Source organism: Primulina huaijiensis, chromosome 1 (assembly GCF_012295235.1).
Source record: "Primulina huaijiensis isolate GDHJ02 chromosome 1, ASM1229523v2, whole genome shotgun sequence".
Lineage (NCBI taxonomy): Eukaryota > Viridiplantae > Streptophyta > Magnoliopsida > Lamiales > Gesneriaceae > Primulina > Primulina huaijiensis.
The window spans coordinates 25,696,063-25,712,528 of NC_133306.1; the positions used below are offsets into that span (position 1 = coordinate 25,696,063).

The window sequence follows — 16,466 nt, forward strand, 5'->3', positions numbered from 1 at the left end:
CGGGCAAGATGAAAACAATTTCACTATAATATTTTGTGGTGTACAATTCACTCACTGTGTTTCCAAAGAGAACACACACTCTTTTAATACAGGAGAACAAACACCTCACAAATATTATAGAACTAATAGGAGAAATAAGAAAACTCAAGAGAAGGCTTGAGAATGGGATGCATTGAAATGCCGAATGATGTCTCTATTTATAGATGCATCATTCAGTGTTAACCTTCGTCCGCCATTTCAGAAAATCAGCTGCCGTGTTCTAATTTTCTTCAAAGAAGGCTGCCCCAACTTCAATGGCTTGGTCAGAACATCAGCTATGTTATCCTTTGTATGGATTTTCTGCGTAAAGAACAAAGAAAAAAGGTAAATTCATTTATATCTCCGGACTCCGAGGAATCTCGGGACGGAACAAGTGGAGAAAAGGATTCCATCAAACAATCCTAGTTCGTAACCTTGCTTACAGAAGGAAAGGAAACATATGGTATCGAATCACTGGTTCTCCGCTGCATTTGATCTCTGCCTTCGCCTCTGATTCCTTCAGAACCTTCATTTTCTGGTGGCGTGGTGTAAAACCTAATGTCGTTTTGTCTGGAGGACGGGGCCGAGTTCCTTACATCACTTTATTTTCGAGTAGAGTTTAAATGCAAGCACCGGCTAGAAAATGGTCCCGCGCGCGATTTGGTGTTTCCATGAAGATTGATATGGAACAAAGTATTGTACAATCTGGTATTTTCATTTCAGAACCATAGGCACGTCGGCACTGTACATTCTACCTTCTTTTAACACACACATATATTTGGACTTTATGAATTATATTAAAATTGTACATCAACTGAATGAGTGTCACTTCAGTAGTAAGTAGAGAGATAAACAGGATTAATAGACTACATATCCAAATTATATATTTATTTATATATATGCACTCATGAAAATTTATTATTTTTCTTATTGACTTCAGTAGTAGAAGTTTTTTTTTTTTTAATAATTTTATCATGTCTCGCACGATTAGTTAATTAGAAAACAATGGAAGATATTGTGCGTGAATTTATGCTTTTTATCATTTAATGGATGTCTCTTTTCTTTGTTTATTTATATATACAAACATGCACATGCAATGCACGCACAAAATATGCACAAGGTCACCATTTGAAGTTAAATTGAATTTCATAGTTAGATTTATTGTTTAAATCTATTCAAAATTGTTAATTTAGGAAAAATTACAATTTTAGTCTTGTACGTTGAACTGTTCTGGGTTTTAATAATGTAACTTGTCGAAGTTCGATTTTCATATATTAACTTTTTATTTTTTTTTTGTATAGATTCTTTTTTTTTTTTGCGCAAAACGGCTATATATTGAATGTGCTTTATTTGTCATGATTATCTCCTAAAACCAAAACAGACCAATTTACATTGATTAGAATTATAATTTTACCTTAATTTTAATTGAAAATTATCTCCCAATTTTAATATACATATTTAAATTAATAGCTAATTAAAACAAAGAGTTTATAGCCAATGCATGATACTTAAGCATTCAACCAAAAAGATTATATATACCACCGATAATAGTTGTATGTTCACCAAAAGCAAGTTTAGTGATTTAATTTGGATTATCTCTAGTCCAAAACCCAGTTATCCGATAAGAGTAGTGTCTAGGTCGGAAATAATGGTAGTCGAGCAGAGGAACTTTCAGGTATCCAACCCAGTTATCCACAGCTTGCACTAGAGAGTTCTGGTGCTCGATTTCATGCTGTTCAACCAGATTCAGGTTCGAATCCCATAGCTTAGACGAAAGAATACCGAAAACGGGCAATGAAAACTTCTTATCGGTTGGGTTGTACACTGCTCTTGCATTTGCAGCAGAAAATTGTGGTGCAAATTTTCCTGCATTTGAAAAATCAATATTGTTTTGCTATCATAGCACAAGAAAATTATTGCGTAAATAAGTTAGAAAGTATGTAAATGCAATACCTGTCGACTGTGTTGATAATGAATAGAAAGATAGAAAAGCGGCTTCAATTGCTGGGCCGATGGGTATTCTACAAATCGGATACCTGCATGGTAAAGAGTCATATGATATTAGCACGTGAAATCTAGTTTTCTTTCAAAAGCACAAAAAAGCCATACCATGCTATACTAAGCCAGCTGGTTTCAAGAAGATCGCAGCTCCTACATTTGTTCAGCTCCGGAAATTGGGAGGCAAGATCCAATATCTTGATAAAAATTAAACGTGTGATTTGAAGAGACATTTTGGTTGGAATGCTTGAAGAATTAATATCAGTCAAAAGTTCATTTTCCAATTATTAATTAGTATGCATTTAATTTTTTTGTAGTTGTAATTTTTTATAAATTCTGAAATGTAATCAGTTTAAGGGGTGTGATCAAATATTCTTGTCTCTATTCTTCAACAAAGTGGTATCAGAGCTATTTTTTATTGGAGTGAGTCAATTATATTTGAAGACACCGCCATGAATTCTCTTCCTGTACACTTTCCGAAACTATCAAAGGAAAACTACAGCAACTGGAGTATTAAGATGAAGACTCTGTTGCGTTCTCAAGGTGTGTGGGATGCTGTAGAAAAAGGTGTGGAAGCTCCCGAAGATGAATCAACCTTGAGTCAAGCCCAAAGAACAGCATGGCAAAAATCTGAACAGAAGGATCAGCAGGCACTGTCCACCATTCAACTTTACGTAGATGATGAAGTTTTTGAAAAAATAGCCACGGCATCAACGTCGAAGGAGGCATGGGATTTGCTTCAAAATTCATTCAATGGAAGTGACAAAGTTGTACGTATTCGTCTTCAAACTTTGAGAAGAGAGTTTGAATCATTAAATATGAAAGAGTCGGAATCAATTTCGGAGTATATTTCACGCGTTCTTGCCACCGTCAACCAATTGAAAAGACACGGAGAGAAAATAGAGGATGTTCGTGTGATTGAAAAAATTCTTCGATCACTTGATGCGAGATTTGACTATATTGTTGTGGCTATAGAAGAATCAAAAGATTTAGATTCCATGACGATTGATCAATTGATGGGATCGTTGCAAGCTCACGAAGAGAGAATTAAAAGAAAGGAAGAACCACCTTCACAATCTTTGCAATCCAAACTTTATTTGGGAGAAAAGAATGAAGATTTTAAATTTTTTAATCGTGGAAGAGGAAGAGGTAGAAACTATGAAAGAGGTCGTGGACGAAGAAATTCTCGATGCAGAGGAGGAAGATGGAATGGATACAACGGTGATTCAAATAATAATCACCAACGATACTCGAAAGGATACCATGATGAATCGAATAATCAACAGCAATACTCGAGAGGTCGTGGAAGATCTCATTTTCAGCAAAGAGGAGGAAGAAATAAAGCAGAAATAAGATGTTACTCCTGTCAAAAACTTGGCCACTACGCAAGTGAGTGCCCAGATTCAGAAAAGAAAGAAGAAAAGAATCATTATCTTGAAGTCGAAAATGAAGAATCAACACTGTTAATGACATACAAGAGTGAGGATGAACAAAGCACTGGGGAAACTTGGTATCTTGACACTGGTGCAAGCAATCACATGACAGGTAACAAAGATCTGTTCACCATTTTTGATAAATCGTTTGGAGGAAACATTTTTTTTGGAGACAAGACTAAAGTTTCGATTGATGGAAGAGGTGATGTTTTGATTAAACTAAAGAACGGAGATCATCAATTTATTTCCGATGTTTATTATGTTCCTGCTTTGAAGTCAAATATTTTGAGCATTGGACAATTGCTAGAAAAAGGATATGCAGTTGATATGATGAACTGTGGACTAGTACTCAAAAGTCACAAAGGGAAGATGATTGCTAAAGTGCCTATGACGAAAAACAGAATGTTTCCTCTCAACATTGAAACAGGTATTTTGAAGTGTTTCAAGAATAGCATTTCCGATTCATCATGGCTATGGCATTTGAGAATGGGGCATTTAAATTTTGAAAGTTTAAATATTTTGAGTAAAGAAAGGATGGTTGCTGGTTTGCCATTATTTTGTCATCCTAATCAACTATGTGAGAATTGCATATTTGGCAAACAAACAAGGAAAAGTTTTCCGAAGGAATCCTTGACGAGAGCATCAAAACCTTTGGAATTAATACATGCTGATATTTGCGGACCTATCAAGCCAACTTCATTTGGTAAGAACAATTATTTCTTATTGTTCATCGATGATTTTTCCAGGAAAACATGGGTCTACTTTCTTAAGCAAAAATCTGAAGCTTTTGAATCATTTAAAAAATTCAAAACATTCGTAGAAAATCAAAGTGGGTTTGTGATTAAAGCCTTGAGAACCGATCGTGGAGGAGAATTCACATCACTAGATTTCAACAACTTTTGTGAATCACATGGAATTAGAAGGCCACTAACTGTTCCAAGATCTCCGCAACAAAATGGAGTTGTAGAGCGGAAGAATCGAACTATTTTAAATATGGTTCGCAGCATGCTGAAAAGTATGAATATGCCAAAGATTTTCTGGGCAGAAGCAGTAGCATGTGCTGTATATTTATCCAACCGTTGTCCAACCAAAAGTTTGGAGAAAATGACACCAATTGAAACTTGGAGTGGGCGAAAGCCAAGTGTTTCTCATCTCAAAATATTTGGAAGTGTGGCTTACTCACATGTCTCTAATGAGTTGAAAAGTAAACTCGATGACAAAAGTGAGAAACTTGTTTTCCTTGGCTATGCGGAAAATTCTAAAGGATACAAGTTGTATAATCCAAACACAAAAAGGCTTATCATTAGTAGAGATGTTGTCTTCGATGAAAGCAAGTCATTTGATTGGAAAAATCAAAGTGATGAATATGATTTCTCGTATTCTCCAGAAATCGTTTTTGATAATACAGAATCTGAAATCACAGAACCTGAAAATTCAGAAAGCATGGATGCAGATTCTCGGTCTGAAAATTCGAATGAAAGACCTCATCGGTTCAGAAATCTAACCGAGATATACGAAGATTCTGAAATTATCAATGATCCTACTTTCTTTTGCCTATTTGCAGATATTGAGCCATTAGATTTTGAGGAGGCAGAAAAACAAATTGAATGGAAAAAGGCTATGGATGAGGAGATTGCATCCATCAACAAAAATCATACTTGGGAGTTGACTCGGTTGCCACCCGGAAAGAAAGCAATTGGTGTGAAATGGATATTCAAAATAAAGAAAAATGCCGATGGAGACGTGGAAAAATATAAGGCTCGATTGGTAGCTCGGGGATTCACACAGAAAAAGGGGATTGATTATGAAGAAGTTTTTTCTCCTGTTGCAAGGATTGAAACAATTAGATTGGCTTTGGCAATTTCAGCTCAACTAAAGTGGAAAGTGCACCAAATGGATGTGAAATCTGCTTTTTTGCATGGAGAACTTTCAGAAGAGGTTTATGTTACTCAACCTCAAGGATATATTGCAGTAGGAAATGAAGATAAAGTCTTGAAACTAAGAAAGACACTATACGGACTTAAACAAGCTCCAAGAGCTTGGTATAGTTGCATTAATTCTTATTTTGAGCAAACCGGTTTCCAGAAATCACCACATGAGCATGGATTATATGTGAAGAAAGAAAAAGCTGGAGGTGTTTTGATTGTATGTTTGTATGTCGATGATCTTATTTTTACCGGAAATAACTCTAGCATGATTGAAGATTTCCGAAAATCCATGCGACAAAGATTTGAGATGACAGATTTGGGTCTAATGTCATATTATTTAGGTATTGAAGTCAAACAAGAAGATGGTGGAATCCGGTTAAATCAGGAGACATATGCAGAAAAAATTTTGAATGAATTTGGAATGAGGGATTGCAGCATTGCGGCTACACCTATGGATCCAGGTGTTAAATTATCTAAAGATGATGGATCAAGTAGAACAAATGCAACTCTTTTCAGAAGCATGATTGGAAGCTTGAGGTTTCTAACTTACACCAGACCGGATATTCAATTTGCAGTAGGTGTGTTGAGCAGATTCATGACAGCACCTACTCAAACTCACATGAAAGCACTCAAACGGATTTTGAGTTATGTAAAGGGAACAATCAGTTTTGGTTTAGTTTACTCAAGTAATGAAGACTTTAAGCTGACTGGTTTTTGTGATAGTGATTGGGGAGGAAATTTAGACGATCGAAAGAGTACTACGGGTTTTGTTTTCTTTCTAGGAAATGCAGCGGTAGCTTGGAGTTCGAAAAAGCAGCAGATTGTGACGTTATCTTCTTGTGAAGCTGAGTATGTGGCTGCCACCGCTTGTGTTTGTCATGCTATATGGATAAAGAATGTAATGAAAATGCTACAACGTGAGCAACAAGAGGCAATTCACATTCATATTGATAATATTTCTGCAATTGCGTTGGCTAAAAATCTGGTATTTCATGAAAGAAGTAAGCACATCGACACTCGATATCATTTTCTTCGTGACCGTGTTAACAAAGGAGAAGTTCTGCTGAAGCATGTGAAAACTCGAGAACAAATAGCTGATATTCTTACAAAGGCGTTGAAGATTTTAGACTTCCAAAGGCTCAGAGATAAACTTGGAGTTATAAAATCACATGTTTAAGGAAGGGTGATAAAAGTTAAACGTGTGGTTTGAAGAGACATTTTGGTTGGAATGCTTGAAGAATTAATATCAGTCAAAAGTTCATTTTCCAATTATTAATTAGTATGCATTTAATTTTTTTGTAGTTGTAATTTTTTATAAATTCTGAAATATAATCAGTTTAAGGGGTGTGATCAAATATTCTTGTCTCTATTCTCCAACATATCTATCCATACCATGCACGATCAGTTTCCAATGCAAGTTTTAATAACTGTATACGTATGGTATATATCCTCACCTTATCGGTTAAAGGTTGGAGATTATACGGTTTTTCGTATTCCAAGTATTGAAAGAACGGTGATTGGGGGGACGACGAACTAGCAAAACAATCAACTTCTTATCATTAGAATTCAATTCAATTAATGATGACTACCTCAGCAAATTTGAGGTTTAGTTAACACTCACCTGAGTTGAGAAGAGGGCTTTGACGGATCCTTGTACAATTGTATGCCCGATAGATACGGAACATAGTATTGTACAATCTGGTCTTTTCCGCTCAGAACCAAAGGTACGCCGGCTCCGTACAGGCTACCTTCTTCCAACTACTCCCATAGACCTTCGAGGCAATAGAAGGGATGAGAATATGCTTCAAGTGCTTCTGATCCACTTGAAATCGCCTGTTGCACATGAAATTTACTTCAATAAAGTGATTCAAAAAACTTGCACGTTTTTTGCACAAGAAATATATACTCGTGCAAATTAAAAATTGCACGTTGTTTGCACGCTAATGACTTTCATTAACAAACAAAAGGATTATATTAATTGCATGATACTTGAATGTGATGGCCTTTCCCAAATGTTAAATCATTTGAAAATACTTTCTTCAAATGACACAAATTAATCACCTAACAGTAAATAATAAAACAAAATCTTTGAGACATTAGCGTATTGAATAATTTCAGGGTTGCACTCTAGGGGTGGTAAACCGTAGCGTATCGTACCAAAAATCATATATTGTATACCGTACCAAAAATTACGGTATAAGAAAATTTATACAGATACCGTATCATTTCGGAAAAAAATAAAAAACACTGTTATAAATATCTATCTAGCATTTACAAAACAACGTAATTAATTTTTAAAAAATCATGTTTCTTTTTATGTTGAGAAAAAAAAAAAGGAAGAAGACACGGGATGAAAAATAAATAAGAATAAGATATTGAATAATTTTAAAAAAAAAAATTTAAAAATAGAACATAAACTAGCATGAAATAAAATAGATAACCAATTTAAGAATAATGTTTAAATTTTTTTTGTTTCGTGTGTGCTTCAATATTAATTATGGATTTGACTAATTTAATCATAATTTTTTACGACGCTTAATTTTTAGATGATTTTTTTAAGAATTGAAAATTATTTACCTAAAAACAGAACAGATATAAATTTTTTTTAAAAAAAAGGTAAATTTGTAGTGCATTTAACAATTTTTTTTTTAATGAGAAATGTGCAATATAGAAATAAACACAACTGAATCTATGATTTTTCAAATATTGCGAATTGATGACATATTAGTAAACAACAAATTAAACAATATCTTCCCAACAGTAGCTAAGAATAATTTCAGAACACCAAAAAATCAAGATATTAATTCGTGCCAACCAACCGTTTTTGATAACGTATTTATAACTATAAATTGAAATATTGTTCGCGCCAACTAACCGTTTTTTATATCGGATTTTAAAAATTTTATTTAATCAATGGTCTATCATCAATGAATTGAAATTCAAAACAACTGAAAAAAATAAACTTTTGATCACATGGAAATTTATGAAAATGAAATTAAAACTCTCGAAATAGATCTAATAAAAAACCTCATTTTCAACTGAAAGTAAAGCAAATTTTTTTTTTTTTCATTTGAATTTTGCATGGAAAAAAATGGCTTAAAAATTCATCTGAAATAGAAATTCAAAGACAGAACAACAAAGAAATAAGATAAATTCATTTATACCTCCGAGAAAAATCGAGATGGAACTAGTGGAGAAAAGGATTCCAACAAACGATCCAAGTTGGTAACTTTGCTTACAGAATGAGAGGAAACAGATGGTATCGAATCACTGGTTCTCCCGCTGGACGTGATCTCTGCCTCCGCCGCTGATTTCTTTGCAACCTGCATTTGCTGATTGCCGTCGTGTCTGGAGGACGAAGCCGAGTTCCTTCTGCTTGACATCGCTTTATTTTTCGGTTAGAGATGAAATGCAAGCACCGGCTGGAAAAGGGTGGGGGTTGAAAGTCTCGAGGGATTTGAGAGATTGTTGAAATGAGGATTGACAGGAAGTGCTGAGCATGAGCTTTTATTGGCTTTTGTCTTTTGTATTATTCCTTCTTACATATATATATTTGTGTGTGTGTGCGCTTTTGCGTGTGCAGGTGTGTATATATATATCCACACATATGCTTAAATTTGTTTGTGTATTCTAATATTATTTATTTTTAGAACTTATACATTTAATTATAAAATACTGCATAGTGTGTGTATGTGTGTGCACGCGGGTGTATTCATATATTCACACACAATCTCAAGATGATTTTTACAATCTACGAATTTAAAATAAAGAAAGGAAAATTATTACACTTCCATAATATAATTGTTCTGAGACAAAAAAATGGACATGTTTGATTGGTTGATAAAAGGTGGACAGATGAGAACATAATAAATGTAAGAAACGAGTTTATATATATATATAAAAAGAAAAATAAAAACAAAAAAGTAAGAAACGATTTTCAATTATATTTCATAAAGTGCAACTATGGTTAATGCGACCCTCCGCAGAAACTTGGCTCATTCTCATTTAATTTTCAAATCGAGACATAAGTACGCAAGACATAGTACTCCGATGTGGTCTTCATATATTTTCTAAGTCATGCATTAATAAAAGATTGAAAAAAAGTTCAGTAAATTGGTTTGTTTGCTTTTGTTTATGTAAATCGTCAAAGTTCGATTTAATTCAAATAATAGAGATTTTGTATTCACTTTTAGTTATGTTTATTAGATTATACTGAATTTTGAAAACTTACAAGATCAATTATAAAAAAACATGTCATCTTACGAGACAAATTTTGATAATTTTCCCTAATGTAAGATGTTGTGGATATTTGAAATAAGCTAGGTTTAGTGTTAAGGGATCCTGGAATGATATAAAAACATGGAGGTTAGTGGGTATTTATTATGGCTTTTTAAATTTTAATAAAAAATTAACTTTTTGTATAATGAGTCACTTTTTTATTTATTTAATAGAAAACCACGGTCACGTTTGTTCATTAGCATCTCAATCTCAGGGAACTTGACCAAATATCGTGATTTAATCATAACATACACTGCTTAGTTGATCAATATTCAATGGTTTCTATCATCAAATCAAGTAACATTCAAAACAACTGAATAACAATAGATTTTGATTAGATCTAATCAAATTTTATTAAAATAAAATTTGAATATCTCGAAACAGTTCTAAAAAGAAATCTCTTTTGGAACTGAAAATAAAGCATTTGATTTCTTGCATGGGGAAAAAAATTCATCTAGAAAATCAAAGACTAAAGAACAAAGGAAAAAGGTAAATTCATTTATATCTCCGAGGAATCTCGTGACGGAACATGTGGAGAAAAGGATTCCATGAAACGATCCTACTTCGTAACCTTGCTTACAGAAGGAGAGGAAACAGATGGTATCGGATCACTGGTTCTCCCGCTGCAATTGATCTCTGCCTCCGCCGCTGATTCCTTCAAAACCTGCATTTTCTGGTGGCGCGGTGTAAAACCTAATGTCGTTTTGTCTGGAGGACGAGGCCGAGTTCCTTACATCACTTAATTATTTTTCGATTAGAGTTTAAATGTAAGCACCGGCTGGAAAATGGTCCCACGATTTGGTGTTTCAATGAAGATTGATATGGAACAAAGTATTGGACAATCCGGTATTTTCATTTCAGAACCTTAGGCACGTCGGCACTGTACATTCTGCCTCCTTTTAACGATTCACATACCCCCCCCCNTGGACTAGAGATAATCCAAATTAAATCACTAAACTTGCTTTTGGTGAACATACAACTATTATCGGTGGTATATATAATCTTTTTGGTTGAATGCTTAAGTATCATGCATTGGCTATAAACTCTTTGTTTTAATTAGCTATTAATTTAAATATGTATATTAAAATTGGGAGATAATTTTCAATTAAAATTAAGGTAAAATTATAATTCTAATCAATGTAATTGGTATGTTTTGGTTTTAGAAGATAATCATGACAAATAAAGCACATTCAACATATGGCGGTTTTGGGCAAAAAAAAAAAACCTATACCAAAAAAAATTCAAGTTAATATATATATGAAAATCGAACTTTGACAAGTTACATGATTAAACTCAGAATAGTTCAACGTACAAGACTAAAATTGTAATTTTTCCTAAATTAACAATTTTGAATAGATTTAAATAATAAATCTAACAATGAAATTCAATTTCACTTCAAATGGTGACCTTGTGCATATTTTGTGCGTGCATTGCATGTGCATGATAATTAAGCATTCAACCAAAAAAGACTATACCACCGATAATAGTTGTATGTTCACCAAAAGCAAGTTTAGTGATTTAATTTGGATTATCTAGTCCAAAACCCAGTTATCTCCGATAAGAGTAGTGTCTAGGTCGGAAATAATGGTAGTCGAGCAGAGGAACTTTCAGGTATCCAACCCAGTTATCCACAGCTTGCACTAGAGAGTTCTGGTGCTCGATTTCATGCTGTTCAACCAGATTCAGGTTCGAATCCCATAGCTTAGACGAAAGAATACCGAAAACGGGCAATGAAAACTTCTTATCGGTTGGGTTGTACACTGCTCTTGCATTTGCAGCAGAAAATTGTGGTGCAAATTTTCCTGCATTTGAAAAATCAATATTGTTTTGCTATCATAGCACAAGAAAATTATTGCGTAAATAAGTTAGAAAGTATGTAAATGCAATACCAGTCGATTGTGTTGATAATGAATAGAACGATAGAAAAGCGGCTTCAATTGCTGGGCCGATGGGTATTCTACAAATCGGATACCTGCATGGTAAAGAGTCATATGATATTAGCACGTGAAATCTAGTTTTCTTTCAAAAGCACAAAAAAGCCATACCATGCTATACTAAGCCAGCTGGTTTCAAGAAGATCGCAGCTCCTACATTTGTTCAGCTCCGGAAATTGGGAGGCAAGATCCAATATCTATCCATACCATGCACGATCAGTTTCCAATGCAAGTTTTAATAACTGTATACGTATGGTATATATCCTCACCTTATCGGTTAAAGGTTGGAGATTATACGGTTTTTCGTATTCCAAGTATTGAAAGAACGGTGATTGGGGGGACGACGAACTAGCAAAACAATCAACTTCTTATCATTAGAATTCAATTCAATTAATGATGACTACCTCAGCAAATTTGAGGTTTAGTTAACACTCACCTGAGTTGAGAAGAGGGCTTTGACGGATCCTTGTACAATTGTATGCCCGATAGATACGGAACATAGTATTGTACAATCTGGTCTTTTCCGCTCAGAACCAAAGGTACGCCAGCTCCGTACAGGCTACCTTCTTCCAACGACTCCCATAGATCTTCGAGGCAAAAGAAGGGACGAGAATCTGCTTCAAGTGCTTCTGATCCACATGAAATCGCCTGTTGCACATGAAATTTACTTCAATAAAGTGATTGAAAAAACCTGCACGTTTTTTGCACAAGAAATATATACTCGTGCAAAATAAAAATTGCACATTTTTTGCACGCTAATGACTTTCATTAACAAACAAAAGGATTATATTAATTGCATGATACTTGAATCTGATGTCCTTTCCCAAATGTTAAAATCAATTGAAAATACTTTCTTCAAACTATACAAATTAATTACCTATCAGTAAACAATAAAACAAAATCTTTGAGACATTAACGCATTGAATAATTTCAGGGTTGCACTTCTCCTTTTGTAAAATGCAATTTCTTTTCTTATAGAATGCTTAATATACCTTCAATTTATTAAGTGTTTAATGTTTATAAAATAAATATATTATTTGGTACTCTATATTCATTTTGGGCTAAAGATTAAAATTATGGTTTCTATTTTTCATTTTTATGTTGAATGTTTTTTTTTTCGTGAAAAAATGACGGCTAAAAAATTGTAAAAGGTTTTACTAATAATAGTATATTTTAAAATAATACTGTTATATTGATATCATTTCGAAAATAAAATAAAAACTACTGTTATAAATATCTATCTCGTGTTTACAAAACAGTGTAATAAATTTTTAAAAATCATCTTTCTTTTTATGTTGTAAAAAAAACAAAGAAAAAGAAAGAAGGATGCAAAATAAATAAGAATAAGGTATCACGTAATTTAAAAAAAATAGAACATAAACTAAGATGAAATAAAATCGATAATAAGAATAATGTTTTTGTTTCCTGTGTGCTTCTATATTTTTGGATTTGACTAATTTAATCATAATTTTTTATGAAGCTTAATTTTTAGACGACTTATTTTAAGAATTGAAAATTCTTACCTAAAAACATAAAAAATTATAATAAAAAAGAAGAAGTAAATTTGTAGCGCATTTAACAAATTTTTTTTTAATGAGAAATGTGCAATACAAATAAACACAACTGAATTTATGATTTTTCCGAATGCTACAAATTAATGACCTATTAGTAAAACAAAACAAAACCTGCCCAAAATTAGCACTAAGAATAATTTCAGAACACCAAAAAAAAAAAAAAAAAAACATTAATTCGCGCGCCAACGAACCGTTTTTTGTTAACATATTTATAACGATAAATCAAAATATTATTCACGCCAATTAACTGTTTTGTATATCAAATTTTTAAAATTTTATTTAATCGATGGTCTATCATCAAATAAATTAAAATTCAAAACAACTGAAAAAAAAAAACTCTTGATCATATGGAAATTTTATGAAAAGGAAATTAAAACATCTTGAACAGATCTAATAAAAAAATCTCATTTTCAACTCAAAGTAAAGCGATTTTTTTTCATTTGATTTTTGCATGGAAAAAATTGCTAAAAAATTCATCTGAAATAGAGAATCATAGACTGAACAACAAAGAAAAAAGGTAAAATGAGTTATACCTCCGAGAAAAATCAAGATGGAACGAGTGGAGAAAAGGATTCCAACAAACGATCCAAGTTCGTAACTTTGCTCACAGAATGAGAGGAAACAGATGGTATCGAATCACTGGTTCTCCCGCTGGATATGATCTCTGCCTCCGCCGCTGATTCCTTCGCAACCTGCATTTGCTGGCGGCGGCGTGGAGTGGCGTAAACCTTGTTGTCGTCGTGTCTGGAGGACGAAGCCGAGTTCCTTCCGCTTGACATCGCTTTATTTTTCGATGGTCTCCGACGATTTGTGGTTGAAAGTCTGAAGGGATTTGAGAGATTATTGAAATGAAGATTGACAGGAAGTGCTGAGCATGAGCTTTTTTTGGCTTTTTGTCTTTTGTAGTATTCCTTCTTACATTACATACATACATATATATACATGTGTGTGGATATNTTGTGTGAGTCGGTCTCACGGGTCCTATTTTGTAAGACAGATATCTTATTTGGTCATCTATGAAAAATTATTACTTCTTATGCTAAGAGTATTACTTTTTATTGTGAATATCGGTAGGGTTGACCCGTCTCACAGATAAAGATTCGTGAGACCGTCTCACAAGAGACCTACTCATTCTAATATTAATTATTTTTAGAACTTATAAGTTTAATTATAAATACTGAATAAATCGTACGAAATTAAAGGTGTTCTGAAATTTTGATTAAAATTTTAATTAATTTGAGATGTTCTATGTTTCTTTTACTCAGGAAATTTGGTTTAATTATTTTCCTTTTTATGATTTCATATATCAATTTCAATAATAGTAGTTTATTTCTTTTTCTAATTATAGTATGTCTCGCACGATTGGTTAATTAGAAAACCATAGAAGATATTGTATGAATTATATTTTTCAAATTAAAAAATATAAAATTTTGTCTAAATAATATTTTTCATTAATATAAATTTCACGAGAGATTACTCGATACTCTCTAGAAAAACTCTCTTGGAATTTGATTTTTTCGCAAGATTATTTTTACAATCTACTAATTAAAAATCAAGAAAGGAGTTTAATAATATAATTGTCCTGAGTCAAAAAAATTGTGGTAATTGCATTCCATATCATCCGAACTTAATTCTGGTAATATTTTATGTATCTTCCAAATTAATTTAAGTGTGTTGATTTTTTTGATAAAAAAATGGACATGTTTGATTAGTTAATAAAAGATGGACAGATGAGAACATAATAAATGTAAGAAAAAAGGTTTTTTTTTATATATATAAAAAAAGAGTAGGTCTCTTGTGAGACTGTCTCACGAATCTTTATCTATGAGACGGGTCAATCATATCGATATTTACAATAAAAAATAATATTTTTTCATGGATAACTCATATAAGTGATCCGTCTCACAAAATACGATCCGTGAGAACGTCTCACACAAATTTTTTCCAAAAAAAAAAAGTAAGAAACGGTTTTCAATAATATTTCATAAAGTGCAACTATGGTTAATGCGACCTTCCGCAAAACTTGGCTCATTCTCACTTAATTTTCAAATCGCCGAGCCATTTTTTATTAACACAAGGGCACCGTAGGGCAACCGGGCCAGGCCGAGTCAGAAAGGCTTTAATGACTAGACATAAGTAAAACATACTCCGATGTAGTGTTCATATATTTTCTAAGTCATGCATTAATAAAAGGTTGAAGGAAAAAAAAAGGTTCAGTAAATTGGTTTATTTTTATTTTGTTTATGTAAATCGTGAAAGTTCGATTTTAATCCAATAATTTTGACTTTGTATTCACTTTTGGTTATGTTTATTAGACTACACTGAAATTTGAAAATTTATCAGATCGAGAATAAAAAACATGTCATGTTACGAGACAAATTTAATTTGATAATTTCCCCTAATGCAAGATTTTGTAGATGTGTGAACTAAGCTAGGTTTAGTGTTAAGGGATCTTGCAATGATATAAACACAAGGAGGTTAGTGGGTATTTATTGACATTTTTTTAAAAAAAAAATAGCTTTTGACGATATATAAAACAAACCATGTGAAATATTAGGTGAATTTTTAAAAATACAAAGCTACGCATTTAATATTTTCAATATAATCCGATTTGATGGTTGATTAGTCAATTGCTTTGTGAAAAAACTGTGACCATCCATAAATTTTTGCTCGAAAATAACATTTATAAATTAAAGGTTAACCATATATTTAAATATTTGATTGTACATTAATTGTAAGATTTTTATATAATACATGTAAAAATTAGCAATGTTTGAATTATTCTTGTGATTATGATTTTAAAAATTTTAAAACGATGCAATCTTTAATTAAATGGTAGAAATAACCTTTATTTTTCTCTTCATTTTCATGTTATGTGAACTCCTACCTTGATTAAATTAAAGCTGCTTTTGTTTGTTTTTTTTTTTTTTTTTTAAAAGTATGGGATTGTGTTTGAGAATCATTCTATTAAATGTAAAAGATGCTTCGATATTATATAATTTTGTTATATAAAAAAAGAAGAAGAAGAAATAAACATTTACACTCTTAATTACATCAAGTCTACTCAGATATGTGACGGTGTTATTTGCGTTCCAATTATTATTAATACACTTTTATTTTAATATAAATTGATAACAATACTTTTCATTAATTGTTTTCATAGTATAATTGTCAATAGTATACTTGCTCAAAAAATTATAACTAAAATTTTTATATCCGTATATTTATAAAAATACACAAGAAAAATTAAAAACAATATGTAATGATTGTTTTTATTTTGTAATAATTGAATATAATTGAAAA

The 16,466-nt window shown here is 32.3% G+C and overlaps 2 protein-coding genes across 2 annotated transcripts; both read right to left on the reverse strand.

Moving 5' to 3' along the window:
- Positions 1–1,600: 1,600 nt before the first annotated feature.
- LOC140972932 (uncharacterized) lies at positions 1,601–8,760 on the reverse strand. Its single transcript, XM_073435416.1, has 6 exons — positions 8,542–8,760; positions 6,999–7,135; positions 6,832–6,910; positions 2,128–2,213; positions 1,972–2,054; positions 1,601–1,884 (listed from the first exon to the last, which is right to left on the reverse strand). Exons 1-6 carry the CDS (start codon positions 8,758–8,760, stop codon positions 1,601–1,603), a joined length of 888 nt encoding a protein of 295 aa, XP_073291517.1.
- A 2,443-nt stretch (positions 8,761–11,203) lies between these two features.
- LOC140972942 (uncharacterized) lies at positions 11,204–13,942 on the reverse strand. Its single transcript, XM_073435427.1, has 6 exons — positions 13,772–13,942; positions 12,026–12,237; positions 11,859–11,937; positions 11,701–11,786; positions 11,545–11,627; positions 11,204–11,457 (listed from the first exon to the last, which is right to left on the reverse strand). The coding sequence occupies exons 1-6, from the start codon at positions 13,940–13,942 to the stop codon at positions 11,204–11,206; spliced, it is 885 nt and encodes a 294-aa protein (XP_073291528.1).
- Between the last annotated feature and the right edge of the window lie 2,524 nt (positions 13,943–16,466).